Below are 15,362 nucleotides of genomic sequence, written 5' to 3' on the forward strand. Positions count from 1 at the left end.
TACCGAGCTACGGGCTGCTGCTAGCTTGGTGTGCGCCAGCCATCCATGGCCAACGCCCCAACGGGTGGTCGTGCAGGTCATTCGGCCGGGTGCCTCGCTTTCTCGCACGCCATCATTCCACGTAAAAGCCTTTACGGTGTGGCTCGTGGCGGACATGCGAGCATGCGTTGACGCACACTCGGCAAGCAATCATTTGCGGCAGGGAAACGAGCGTGCCGTGAGAGCTTGGAATGATGCCGCGGGGGAAGGGAAGGACGCAACGCAACAGGACTCCTCTGGTGCGTGAAGACTGAAGAGACCGCGAGAGGGACTCGGGGAGTTCGGTGATCCAATCTGAAGTTCGAGCAGGGCCACTGGTTTCCCGTGGCATCATTGCAGGGGACCGGAATGGCAAGTCGTATCATGGCGACCGTTGTGCACTTGTGCTTGCAGTGAGCTGCTTCTCAAGGCAGTTGCAGAAAATATACTAGCCCGTAGCGGATAGCATCAGATGTTCGAACTTCGGTAAGCACAGAGTGAATGGGTGATGTGGGTCTGCGCAGGCATACAACGCCTCATCAGGCATATGGATCAGGGGCAGGCGATGCACATACGTGCCGTCCAATGTCGAGACATCTGTAAGATGTTAACAATACTCAATATTAAAATAGAACCATCGTCGCAGTGGTTAAGAGACATGGCATCTAAACAGCATGCACATGCAAGCTCTGCAAACGGAACCAAGCTATCTATAAATTCAGATACATGTGCGCACACTACTCGGGCCTGCAGCACATCTGGGGTCGAGTTGGCAAATCACGTTATATATATACAAAGCGCAACCAGAATACGATGTGCTTACAGCCACTGCTACCAGTACAATTTAACCGAGCCCTGTAACAACCAAGCCATTCGGATCAACAGAAAAATAGCTCCTTCAAGGCATTATCCATCAGTTGTTGTCTTCTTTCCAGATTAGGGTGGTGGAACGGTTTCCGTTGCCAAGCAGTTTTGGCCTATGTGAAAATCCTCAGAGAAGCATGGCCCTATAAAAAACCTCAGGACAAATAGCTCACACTGGCAAACCTATCTTCTTCTGCCATAACTGTGATAGAAACCACCTGAACCCGCGATGTGGTGCCGTTGCCGGCCACCTCCCCGCGTGGGACCATCCCAGCTTCCCCGTCCACCTGATCTGATACTGCTAGTAGTGCTAGCTCCTTGACCCCAATTCCCCATTTGCGATGCTCCTCCGTTCAGCTCTTCTTCCTCCCTTTCGTTGTATTCAAGGATCCTCCTCTTAATGCTCTGCTTCTCCTCAAGCTCAGCAGCTTCTTGCTGCTTTGTGCTTAGCACGAGTGAGCTGTCAGCAGGGATCAACATTTGCTTCGTCTGTTGTTTGTGACCTTTCTTCATCAGCACCTTAACACGCACCTTGCTGCTACCAACATTGCCACCCTCTTCATCCACTGTTTCTTCCCCGCTCTCGGATTCTGTGGCCCTTTGGTCTTTTGAACCCTCGAGGACATTCATCGGTACCATCATGTTCAAAGGGAGCCTTGAACGAGCCTCTGATTTACGCGACTCCAAGCTCTCCTGAAGAAGGGCCTTCAGCTCTCGATCAAAATCTTCTTGCTCCTTCAGATCAACCTGCATGACTTTCTGTCTAACCTCAACATTCTCGTCCTCATCAGAACCAACAGGAATACCATCATCTTCATCATCACCTTCATTATCTGAGCCATCATTTGATTTATCCTCAGATAATATATCCTCATCTTCCTGCCCATCAATGTTGCCACTGCCTGAATAGCTCTCACTGTCTGCTACTTCATGATCCTTGCCATTTTCCTCGACTCCATTTGTTGCACTTTGACCATTCACAGATGCAGCACCATCTCGTGGCTGCCTTTTCTGAGATTCATTGTCCGAGTGTCTTTCATTTTCAGCTTTTTCTAATGGAGCTGAACGTTCATTTTCCTCGAGCTCGATTAATGCAGCATTTAATTCTTCAATTGATGAATACCTAGACATGTTTGGTCGGAGGTCAGAAAATAAATCCTGCAAGGATACATAGAACAGCTCTCCTCAGTCTTCGCCAAAAATAACAAATATCTTCAGAATCATCAAACAATTCAAACATTCAAGTAATCAAGTGTACAAATCCTATGATTCTCTTTGAACTTCAGATATGAATTGCCAATAATTGATAGCAATATTGCCATCATCAGATGTAGCATAGCATGTTGGTCTGGGACAGTACATTGTAAAAAGGTTTGCTGCCAGACATGTAGCTCAGTAAATTACTGGAGCACTGATACTAGTAGTAATATGCCATGATCAAGCTCAAGATCATGCAGTTCAATTTGTCTTTCGTCATTTACATCTTAGCTTTCCATTAGCAAGTTAAATGCTGCTGCCTAAGCTCACCAGGTCAAATAGGAGTAAACCTATAATTTATTTTAAATAAACGGAATCGGTCCCCTGATTCCTTACTAAGATAAATTTTGTGTGATCTGTTGAAGGAACAAACCACACATCAAAATATTGGCAGAAAAATGGTCCTGACTGTCTAGTAAACTATTCAGAAGTCAGCAAATGATTGGATAATAACCATCAAATACAAGTCAGTTAAGTACTCTCAGCAAAACGCATGTTCACTATCCAGAATGCAAAACCTACTAGGAAAGCATTCTCGGCCACCATTTGTATCAAAGAAGACTTATGTATGTATTCATGCATAAGTTTTATATGAAAAAGAACTAACCTGAATGTCAAACTCTATGTCAAGTGGTATGGGCCCTTTACTCATAATGTATCTTTGAAAGTGTAGCAAAAATTTGTCGAGCTTCCTTTTTGAAGATCCCTTACTGAAGTAGTGACCACAGGTATGTAAAAGTATAATGATCAACCTGATCCTGAAGCAGTCTTCTGGTGGATCCAACACATCTTGCTGCATAAGTAGAGAAGGGGAAAAATGTTCAGTGAGAACATATTATGGATCCTTAGATAGACACACGAGTGATTATTCTCAGACATCAGCTTGCATTTATTTAAAAATATGAAAGAGGGCAGCTTGACAGAGCCAAACTTTTTGGCAACTCTTTATTTCCAAAGTATGTAGACTTGTTCACATCTGTATAGATACACCTATGGTGCACACAGATAATTCTAGAAGCATTGCTGCACTTGATTTAGTTATTGAGCTTTGCAAGAAAGGCAAAGGATCAGAATATTCAGAAAAACCGTAGACATATTTGCTCGCGACATACAAATACAATTATTTCCTACTGAGAGCTCTATGTATGTACAGTTAACAGACTTGTATCTAGATGCATGGTGCGCAACCTAGATGCATGGTGCGCAACGAGGTTTATTGTCAGAAAACGAATTTGAAGCAACAGTTCTAAAGGACGCATGTACTTACTTCAGGAGTTCCATGACCAAACACAATGATAAGGTACAGTGTCTCAAATACAACTGATGAATCTATAAGCTTGTAGCAGTATAGCTCCCCAAGGAACCGCATGTGAGCAAGCCGCCTTTGTTGCATCCCATAGTCATTCAACTCCAATCCAAACCTTATCTCTTCTAAAACCTAAATAAAAAGGGGAAATAAGTATATAACTTGGATGTCAAACAGTTTCTCCCCAAAGTAACAACTGAAAACTGTCAGTGGATTAAAGTGTTACAATTTCCTTTTACATGCTGACTAAAGCGGAAGAAAAACACTCCTATGAGTTGAAAAAATTGTTATTTTCCTTCATTTTAATGCACTCGGCTAAAGGGACTAACCTCATCTACCACTGCGACAGCAAAGTCATCATGATGGCGGCTGAGGCTAGCAGTGAGAAGAGCAATCAGATGAACTTGGCTGTACTTTCCTTTGTGAACCTTTAGGAAGCACTTTAAAAGGTATTGTTGACATTCTGCCCAAGGTAACTTGCGTAGTTGGCGCAAAACATGTTCAACACTCGATTTATCAAGATCTGAGAAAAGCAACTTTCTTATGTACTGCACAGGAGAAGGGAGAATAGTTAATTGTACGGTTTTGTACATAAATTCAATGGAAACACACAATAAAAAATAGCAAAGAATACATGGAAATCTTACTTGGTGCAAAGGTGGCCGAACTTTTGAGATTCGTGCAGACCTTTCCGGAGGTTTACAAAGGTAGTAGGCGTTTTCTACAAGTGTACTGTGACGTGGATCCAAATTCTTGACATTCTTCAATCTCATCAGTATCTCCAGCATGTTAGCCATGCGAATTGTAGTTTCAGGTGAGCGATACAAAAAACGCCCACAAGTCTCGAGAAGGTTGCAGGCTACATCGATGTTATGATGACTGAAATCATCTAGGCAGGCCTGAATAATATAGAGAATGAATACAAAAAAAAGAAAATTCGTTATCAAACAAAGAAAAGAAAACACAGCGAAAAGCAGACCTTACTACCCCTGCATGATAAAAGCATACCTTCAAACAGCTAAAAACAAGAGCTGGAGGAGCCATCTTGAACTTGCACAGCTCCCCAATAAACCTTATGTTTTTTATTTTTGTTTCAATGTTGATTTGATCCTGAAAGGTTATGAGCAGAGAGAATAGTTAGTACAGTAAATACAAAACATATACTCCCTCCTTCCACGTTTTTAAGGCATACACACATATCAAGATTCAAACTTTTCTATCTTTGACCAATAATTTGACTATTAATTTTTTATTTTTATAATGTAAACTTTATATGGTTGAATTCGTAATCAAATATGCTTTACCATGATTATAAGTTTATAACCATAAGTGATATAACATATGAGAAGTGAATGGTCAAAGTGTTATTTGGAAGATCGTGCCATGTTCTAGTATGCCTTATAAACGTGGAAGGAGGGAGTAAGAGGCAACAGAATTGCTGCTTCCCTCCACTCGAAACCAAATTTCATAGGAGGATTTGGGTGACATGCTGAACATATTTGTAAATACCATAATAAATAGCCATTAGCATTGTAGAAACTAATTTTCCCATGGATTTCTTATATATAGTCATGTTAATCAGCTTGGATTCTAAAGCAAAAACAAGTCAATACCCAGGGCTTAGAAGTAATATTCATGATAAGAAATGAGGAAATAGGCACAGACAATGTCAAGCAACAAATAACTATGAGTCTACCTTCTTATTTATTAAAAAGTTGAACTCCTCTTCCAGCATAGAGAGTAGCATACTTGGAACATCTTTCATACAAGTTGATAGTGTCGCAACCAAACGAGAATAGTAAGGCAACAGTTCCAGTGAAGTCCTATTGACGTTGAATAAGGCACGCACAAGTTTCTTTCGATTTGCTTTAGAATTTAGGTAGCAAAACTCAACCTGGGGAAATCAAAAGTAGCTCCATTATGACAATCAGTCTAAGGTAAAGAGGATAGACAATACAAGATGAGTTAATACCGTCAATTGATCAATAAGATCACGGCTAACACATCCAGGCAACCTTTGCAGAAGGTTGTCCAAACTTGCGCCATCCAAGGCTCTTACTTTCTCTTTCTCTCTTTCATTTTTCTTATCCAGATCCTTCTCCTTAGATTTTTCCTTTTCTCCATCTTTTCCCCTATCTTTATCTTTGTCCTCGCTATCTTTGACTCCATCATCTACTTTAACTTCCAGTTGATGTTCAGGGGCACAAGTTTGAGCATTGTCATGAAGTTCAGTCTCTTGTTCTGAAGTGGATTCCTTCATAACAAAATTCATACAATGATTTCGCGGCAAACCCAAAAATTAGAATATCTGCTAGGTGAATGAGTATTTAGAGAAGGGGTGTATATATCCTGCCTTCTCTCACTCACACGAGCTCATAAAGAGAAGAGGAGTACAAAAACAACCTTGTAGATTTCAGAAATAAAGAACATGTTATCAGTTCATTCAACCATCTGTGAATACCATCAGGCAATGCATAATCGATTCACATGGATTAGGAGTTAAAGCAGGTGGGTTTAGATACCAGAGAGGAAAAGGAGGAACAAAGAGAATACAGATGTAAACTTGAAAAATGGACAGTACAGGATTCATATTCTTACACTAGATTGCTCACGGCCCTTAGCGTGTTGCTCATTTGACTTTGGTTCAACCTCCCCCAACAATACAGCAGGCACGAATGCTCTGCTCGAAAATTTCATAATCTCAAACCAGCAATAAATGAAAGCTAAAAAAGAAACTGGTATTGGAAACAGTATGGAAAGTAAACCTGAGATCAGGTAAAGACTCGTAAAAAGCTTTGGTATCTTCATCATCCCAAATAGGTTCCAGTGCGGATGATTCTTTTCCAGAAGACGGCGAGACATCAGTTCCTGTAGTAACCCTCGTTGTATTCCCATCATCTGGCATCACTGGAGGCTGCATGTCAAGAGCTTCAGCCAGCCTGCAAAATAGAACGTTAAAGACAGCCAAAATCTTATAGAAAAAAAAAGACAGAATATTAATTGGCATGTTACACAGAATTATTAACAGATGTTTGGTTGCTGCACTACGCTGTGCCATCAAGTTAGGAAATTTTACTTTCACGACACAGGTTGAAGGTGTGGATGAAACTTAGTAAGATGGTCCATCAATACTACCTATATCCTGTCTATGTAAATATGCCCAAATGATGTTGCATCCTGGCTGAGATATGGATGAATCTGACTGCCATTTCATGCAAGTACATTGTCAATGTCTTATTTGTTTTCTTTAAAAAGACTTATTTTATGATTGTAATAGTTGGGGTGGTTCAAGGGAGCAAAGAAAAAAATCAGGTAGTAAATTCCACGAGTCATGTGCGTGCTCCCATGCAATTCATCATGAATCGCGCATGTCATTTCGTTTAGTCCAAAAATGGCAGAAATGCATAAGGGAATCCGTTCAAGAAATCATTCAACATACCCAAAAAAAATAGAAGTGGCATGTCATTACATTCAATCTAATAAAAAAACCACAGAATGGAAGCTTTCTGCTGATGTGGCAAAAAATACTCACGAGGATACACCACGTAGCAACTGATCAAAAGACTTCCTGAGTTTCTCATATGAGGCTGTGTTCTCATCACTTAGTTCACCTTTGGCACTTAGAACTTTTGCATTCTCTGCCTCCATTAGACGAAGAGACTGCACGCAAAGAAAGAGTTTGGTTTATGCATGAATATATAGGGAAAATCAGATTACAAACAACAGTGTCCAGAAACAAAGAAAAAGAGTTACCGCATGTTCTGATTGTAGTAGTTCAGCTACAGCATCATAGTAAGAGTTCAAGGCTTTCTTAAAGAACTTCTGATCAGCTGTAACATTTAAGTCCTTAAAGAACTGCATCAATTCAGCATTTTTGGCAAATCAATTTATGTAGATCACCAGAAGTCTGAGACATATCAATCTGTTGACAATAACCATATACTCTGTGGGTCTATACAATGCAAACATGCTTATCTGGTAAACTCTAAGCACAGTACACAAAATAATATACAGTTGCAGAATGGTTATCAGAGTAATAATTTTATTCATGCAGGTTTATCACGTGCTTGGGCCTAAGCCTGATGGGCATCATTAACCAGTGAAACTTCCTGAAGTGAAATGAAAATAGAAACAATATCAATGCACTTTGATCTACTATAGTGAGATATTAATCGATTAGGTGTTATAGTCACATTTAAAGTCTAAAAAAAGTAAGCTGCTTAATCCTGAAAACAAAAATTGGTAAGTTTGGAGCTTGGGGTGTGTATTGAATAAAGATCAGCTAGATCCACCATAGCATTTGAATCATGTTATCAGTATTTTTTTGAGACCATAACTTAAGCAAATAAGGTTAATATTTAAATTATGCATACTTCATCGTAAGCTTCTTGACCATGAGACTGTAGCCCTACAAGAAACCTCCCTTGACGAGCAAAAGTGGATAGGAGAGACAAATTTGTCTGAGTTGCTTCACGGTCCTTCAAATGTTCTGCTGATGTAAGATCTTTTATGATATTTACAAATATGCTAGCATCTTCAACAATTCCAACAAAGTACAGTTCAATCAGAAGTTTCAATGTGCTTCTCTTCTTCATGGCTCTTGAAGTTTTGTCTGCATCCAAATCATCTCCAGATTTTCCAGGAAAGAAAACCTTCAGTAGACCTTGTATAAGACAAGGAGAGAAGTCCTTGTATCTTTGATGAAGCAGCGAGCAAACCTACATTACATAGCAAAAAGGGTAAATCCATATAGACACGCATAACTTCACACCTTTATCATTAACTAAACCTCAAAGTAAAGTGATGATGGTTGGACTGGATCAAGACTATATAGTAATTATAGGAATAGACGATAAAAATGATACAAAAGACTCCACCCAATCCCACTACTGGTTGGAGTTGGACCCATGAATCGAACATCTCAGCAAGCCAGCAGCTGCTGATTACCATAACTATGCTAAAGCATACATAAGAATGGCTGATACCTAACATACAGTGACACAGAAAAAAGTGCAAAGGTTGTCACTAATACGGTACAAGATAGAAACAGCTATGGTATGGGCAGATTGAACTCTAATCATCGAACTTCTCATGTCAAAAAGAGGCTCTAATTGAAGCCCATTAGCCCAGTTTGTTGAATCAATACCTAATTGATTGATTCCATCGAATGTACAGCCTTGATAATATTTAGGCACCTGCCAATAGATCACAGCCAACCGAGTTGGACTCCCAAGGTTAACTTTCCTAATACTAATTGACTGAGATGATGCATTCTCATAAGGAAACTTCCCTGATATTGATAACCTTCCTAATACTACCTGGCTGAGGCTATGCATGTTTTCCATAGCAGACACGTAGGATAATGAACATGCTTCATCATGCAACCTAAAGACTTGACATATAGAAAAGATCTTGCACAGGTAAAGTGAAGGGGGCAACAGAAATTACATCATAAGCATGCCTATGAGGAATGGACATTTTTACACAAATTATAGACGACTGCTGTTGAAAATCACCTGAACTGCAGCTTGTATATCAGCGGAGCGAAGTTTGGCCTCACAAATATAAGAAACTGCTTCACTGACGAATTTGCTCAAATTCACACTTTTTAACTCATCCATTAGCCCATCCTTCTGTTCATCATTTATTGTCTTCAGCTTCTTTATCACTGTTGTATTTCGCTTGATACTGGAGTCCAGAGTTCTCAGGTAGTTTGCATCTGGAATTATTGAATCATCACATACATCATATACGATGATACAAAAATTGGGCATTACTGATCAAGATAAAAGGTGCATATGCTATGACAAAACATGAACCATATATCTCAATGCAAAACAACCCAAAATTATAAAACATAAGAGATAAGCAAAAGAAAAAAGTAAATGAAACCTAATATTAAGTGGCTCATCATCCACTGGTGTCAGGACTCTAAAAATGTATAAGCAAGCAACAGAAATTCTTGAATGTCAAATTGTCATGGTAGGTTTTTAGTTGTCAAAGAAAAATTTACAAGTGAAATGTGATAGACTAAGAACTCTAAGCTAACATAATGAATCTTCCATAAGATTATAGGAAGAGATCCTAAACTTTCCAATGTGACTTTCTAGGACTCCAAAATATCAGGGAAATCAAGGTAGATCTTAAATTAGAGCTAAAATTTTGGTTTCCTTTCATTGCAGCTATATTTCTCATCTAATTCTTGACAGCTACAAACATACATTTACAGTTGTAGAGCACATAGATTTTATCTCTCCCACCTAATGACCAAGTTTTTAATCATTGTATTAGAAATTGTTTTTTTACAATCGTATAAAAAATCTCTAGCGAATTTTTAAGATAAATTAGCAAGCCCATATTGCGGGTGACACATCTAACTGGAACTTAATGCAATTTTAGAATAATATACGAATGTAGAAAGTAACTCTACACCTAATAACAAGAATAAGACCAAGAATGCTTCCAGCAATCCAAGTGGTTATTTGTGCAGTAAATCATTATATGAAATAGCCATTAGTGAAAGAAATAACTACCAGGCCTTTCAGGATTCAGGTTGCTCTGGCGGAGGGAAGTCTTTTGATCAATAATTTTTTTATGTTCTTCAAGACGGGCCTCCTGCATAGAGCAAAATGTTAGTGAGCAGTATAGCGTTTATAGTAATGTATGCTGATAGATAATAGAAATAAGGTGTTTAAAATCTGCAACACTAGAGAATTTGAGCAGCAACAGAGGGTCCAATGTTAATAAGCTTGCTCGAGATACTAGAAGTTGACAACAGGAGACCAGGAGAGAAATCTTTGTTTGTGAAGTACTGTCACACAATATGACCATAAAATTATATGGGTGAAGCTAGGTCCAAGAATTATCTTAGCTCCTACGGATGGATAATTGCTGGTGGTGACATTTGGTTGGTGGGTTGGTGGGTTGATTGAAACTCAAGAGCATCCTGGTTTGCAGCGTCAATCAGTGCTCTGTCCCATGCCCTCTCATCATTCATGCAATCTAGGTTACAGCATATATATTTATCTGATGATATTTAGGTCAAAATTGCAAGACTAATACAAAGAGTGTAGCAATGTTCTCGATTGAACCTAATAAGGCAGTATCATAGTTGACCTATCAAATACCCAACCGATTCTAGACAGGGTAAAAAAGGACGAAAAATGTTCAACTAATTTGTATCCCTATCGGTGGCAGGGGTGACAAGGAAATAAGAATACAATGGATTCATGACAAATATCATCAGATTAACAAAATCAGATGGCAAAATGAAAGGATACCCATAAATAGTGAAATTACGAGATAGCAACATCGACATTTCACATTACCACTTAAGGAATAGAGGTCTCCACTTACCTCATCATCCTGTTTGCTTTGGCGGGCCTCATCATCTTGCTTGGTGTCAGTTCGGCTCTCATTCTGAACACTATCCATTTTGTTGTTCGGAATAAAAATCCAGAACTATAAAACGTACCAAAATAACCTTAGAACCTGTCAACAGCAAATAGTAAAACACAATCAATTAGTGGTAAATTATAATGGCAAGTTAGAACCCTAAAAAACGGGCTGACACAAACATAAGCATCATAACAAAGAGACCTCTCACATTATGAACACACACCAGTAGTCACAAGCCACAACTCGGAACACAAGAAGCATAGTTTGACGCCCCCCCCCCCCAAAAAAAAAAAATTATTTAGAGAAAAAAATAGGGTACGTTTAGCAACCCCTTCCAAAAACACACACACCACAGCAAGCAAATCCGCGACAAAAGAACTATATGAATCGGAGGGGCGGACCCAGCATAGGACATGGGTGTATGTACACCAGATAATTTTTGCAAACGAAATCGAACTTAGTAGGTAATACTGTATATATTGTAACTGGATTCGGATCCGAGTACAAATAGTTTTGTTAGGGTTTGGGGTGATCCGTCTCGCTCTCGCACAGCAGAAGGAAAGAGTAGGGGCGGCCATACCTGGAGGATGCTCGTCGCCGGCAAAGGGCTTGGCAAAGACGTGACAAATGGCGCCGCCGCTCGCCCAGTCGTCGCCGCCACCCGCCAGGGAAGGAAGAGCAAGGGTGAGAGTGCGAGAGAAGGGAGAAACAGAGGGAGGAGATGTTAACCTGAGGCCCTGGCCCCTGAGCCCTGAGCGGGAGCCGGGAGGGCTGCGAAGCCGAGCTCGAGCGAGCCTGCTGGAGCCTCCCGAGCCGAGGTCGAATGAGCCGCAAATACTCCCAGAGTCCCACTTACGCGCGCGGGTGCCCAGTCGCAGAACTGCAGAAGCGCCCGCGCGCGTGTGAGTGCGTCCCGCTCGTTTTTTTCTTCGCCGGGCCACCGGTGGATAAGACCATGCTTTACTACATTTTTTTTCTTTTTCTTTTTCTTTCCTTTCAATTGCGATGACATAACTTTTTCTATTTATTATAATAGAATAATTTGTTCAAGTAGAATATTTTTCATTTCAATGATAAGTTGGATCCAACCAGGACGGTCTCTAGGAATTTGAGGCCTCGGTGCGACATGCAAAATGGGACCCTCCACCAAAAAAACAAACATCTATTTCATTTCAAGAAGAATCACCTCCCTTTGAGTTTTGCTATCGTCACAGTGTGCAGATAAGAGTCTTGTTGAGCGTACTTGTTGGAGGGATGGTGGATGGCCGCCAACACTGGTCCTGGAGATTGGCTAATGGTGATTCACGGACTAACGCCGCGTCGCCGAGAACAGCGTAAAGTGGAAGAGACTCATATGCTATAGCAGCACGATGTATCTAACCTTGGACTGTTAAAATTTGGGGGGCTCATTTTTTGGGGCCCCGCAGCGGTGACCCACCCCGATCAGGGTCTTCAACGGGCCTGGATCCAACTGAACTAATTTTTAATGCGTGCACATTGCATCCAACGGCTGCAATCCGTCAAGTGCACGAGAGTACCTGAACTATTCTCGACCCGTTTGAATGGTGGTGTTCGACCCGAGGACCACAAGGTCTGCGCCGTGCTAGCCCAGGACTTTGGATACATGCATCAGACTGAAAGAACATGGATACATGAATCCAAAAAATCAGAAGCCAGAACGCGCGTCTCTCTCTCTCTCTCTCTCTCTCTCTCTCTCTCTCTCTCTCTCTCTCCCCTGTACGTACCTCTGATCTTCTAGACCCTTAGAACTATTCTTATTCTTCCTCTTTTACTAAACTTTGCATCTTTGTGCTAACTGTATCGATCTAAAGAGCTGTTTGGATACATAGGATAATTCTTAGCTCTCACCTTTTAGCCCTAGATTATCCCTCATGAATCCAAATAGGTGGAATAATTTTAGGCTAAAGTAAATTAGTCTCCCTCAAATTTTTAGCCTCTCCAAGAGGTGCTAATGGGGCTAAGTTTTCATGGGCTTCACAAAAAACTCTGAGTGCATTTACTGTTCCGTGCACCCTATCTGCCCTTCCAACGCCCCGCTGCACCCCATCTGCCCCACACGACGGCGCGCCCCCCGACCACTCCTGCCATGGTCAACTTCCGTCCGCTGGCGATCCTCCTCCTCCATCCCCGTCCGCGCTAGGCCGACCGCGAGCGTTGGGTCGCGCCGCGCGTGCTGAGAGGACGGCTGCGAGCACCGGGCCAGCCGTGCGCCTGGAGGGTGGCTCCGAGCGCCAACGACGACCTGGCCGAGGATGACAGCCGCCTGGGTGAGATTTGCGGGTGGGGATGGCTGCGTCGAGGAGCGGTCCAGCGGGACCGGTGGCCCTCGACGAGGCTGGCCGTCCAGGTAGGTGCACCGACTGCGCGTGACTCCGGGGTATAGATCATTAAACCAGCATTAGCTTATGTATCCAAACAGTACTTAGCTAAACATTAGCCTACCAATTCAAAGCTAAACATTAGTCCCCAAAATTATCTCTGGGCTAATGTTCCAAATAGAACATTGGTTGTGCTCTTAATGCAAGCTGGACGATTGCTAGTGATTGAGCTGGGGTCGGTCCTGCAACCGACCAGCGCTCGAACCCTGGGATTTGCACAAAAAAACTCCCTCGCCCGCCCCATGTCCAAAGAACAGTTGGGCTCGCACCTAGTTGCTAATCCCTCCATATGCGTGAATCGTCTATTCTCATGAGATACGCGTGAATCGTCTATTCTCATGAGATACGAGCAATATTTTCGGATGGGAGGTACAGGAGTTTTCTTGACTTGTATAATAAAGATTTTCTTTTTTCCTAAAAATACTGTAGGGGCGGTCCTTTTACCCAGGTTGAGTTTTTTTAGTCGTGCTTCTCAATCAGAGGCGGTGAAAGGACCTTTGGCACCTCTTACTGCAGTGTCCGGATGCTGCAATAATTTTTTTGAGAAAGGAATAGAATCCCTTTTACAATGGAGACCTCAATATAAAATTAAATACATTGAAGCACGTCACTAAATTCCTATCCTTCATCTTTTTTGCATTCGGTGAAATTTACTACTTCAGAAAACTTCATCACCATGAAACTTCATCAGATCCTGCTATGAGAATCGCAATTTCTACCCACAGAAGACTCTGAATTGTGGAGACCGCAAAAGATGTGCAGAATGCTCAACCACTGTAGAGAGTAAAGGGCACCGAAAGCACACTGGCCATATCTTCTGAAGGTTGAACGATCATAGGATCCGATACCGCCGTTAGCCATCACCATCGATGGCTGGAAGGATAAATCCGCCACCTCCTGTAGTATCACCACCAGCTGAAAAAATATTTAAAAAAAGCTAACAAAGTAGTAAATCTACTGGAGAGGATGGACCCCGCTCCTGCTTGCCACCGACACTACTACAGAATAGGCCTTTGTTCCGGGTCATTTGTCCCGACTGATTTTCGGCCCGGGACAATAGGTGGCTTTTGTCCCGGGTCCAACGGCTAGCCAGGCCAGCGGGGGGGGGGGGACATGGTCCTTTTGTCCCGGTTGGAGACACCAACCGGGACAAATGGACCTCCTTTTGTCCCGGTTGGAGGCACCAACCAGGACAAATGGACCCCCCTTTTGTTCCGGTTGGTGGCTCCAATCGGGACAAAAGGCTCTGGACATTTAGTCCCGGGTGGTAACACCAATCGGGACAAAAGGACCCCTTTTGTCCCGATTCGTGGCTCCAACCCGGACAAAAGGGGTCTTTTGTCTCGGTTGGTGGCTCCAACCCGGACAAAAGGGTTCTTCACATGTTAGTTTAACAGGAATGCATTCATTCTAAAGTCACATATGGAGTGTAGGTGGGGTGATAAAGAAATTACACGCGAGGCAAGACATCTCGGGTTCTAATTCTGGGTTGCACAAAATATTTTTTTACGTTACACATGGCCTTTAGTCCCAATTATTTCACCCGGGACTAAAAGGTCCTGGCCTTTTGTCCCGGTTCCAAAACCGGGATGAAAGAGGGATTTGGAATCGGGACAAAAACTTGTTTATGTGGTAGTGCGGTTAGGAAACCGGAGGGGAGAAGAAGCGGGAGCCGGAGGCGGGGGCCTCGGCGCGAGGTTGAGGTCCGCCCGAGTCGCCTGTCCTAGGCGACGCGAGCAACTTTTTCTGGGAGTTAATCCCCGCAACACGCCAACATATACCCGGATGCTGCAATAATTTTGCGGCGCCTTGGGTGGAACCATATTCCCCATTTGGGATCAGTGAAGGACCTTTGGCACACCCAGGAGTTCCAGGACAATCACTCTCTCCAAAATTGCCACTGCTATTCTTTGGAACATTTGGAAAGCACGGGACTCATTTATCTTCAGGCAAGAACATCACACCATCATGCAAGTGATCCGATCTATTGTGACTATTCCTCAGCTCTAGTCGCTGACAGCACGAGCAAATGATGCACTTATTCTTTGGTGGGAGAACTATATAGGAAGTGTAATCTTTCCTGTTGTAGCTTTGCTCCTTTTTTTTCACCCCCTCGCTTA

At 42.2% G+C, this 15,362-nt stretch overlaps 1 protein-coding gene across 1 annotated transcript; it reads right to left on the minus strand.

Annotated features, from left to right (window-relative positions):
- Positions 1-618: 618 nt before the first annotated feature.
- LOC120656539 (regulator of nonsense transcripts UPF2-like) lies at positions 619-11,646 on the minus strand. Its single transcript, XM_039934662.1, has 17 exons — positions 11,424-11,646; positions 10,802-10,936; positions 9,979-10,060; positions 8,962-9,164; positions 7,819-8,163; positions 7,199-7,300; positions 6,978-7,105; positions 6,211-6,384; positions 6,044-6,125; positions 5,418-5,699; positions 5,142-5,339; positions 4,454-4,555; positions 4,093-4,344; positions 3,775-3,993; positions 3,407-3,577; positions 2,747-2,932; positions 619-2,040 (listed from the first exon to the last, which is right to left on the minus strand). The coding sequence occupies exons 2-17, from the start codon at positions 10,877-10,879 to the stop codon at positions 1,066-1,068; spliced, it is 3,579 nt and encodes a 1,192-aa protein (XP_039790596.1). The 5' UTR covers positions 10,880-10,936; positions 11,424-11,646; the 3' UTR covers positions 619-1,065.
- Between the last annotated feature and the right edge of the window lie 3,716 nt (positions 11,647-15,362).

Source organism: Panicum virgatum, chromosome 1N, assembly GCF_016808335.1.
Source record: "Panicum virgatum strain AP13 chromosome 1N, P.virgatum_v5, whole genome shotgun sequence".
NCBI lineage: Eukaryota > Viridiplantae > Streptophyta > Magnoliopsida > Poales > Poaceae > Panicum > Panicum virgatum.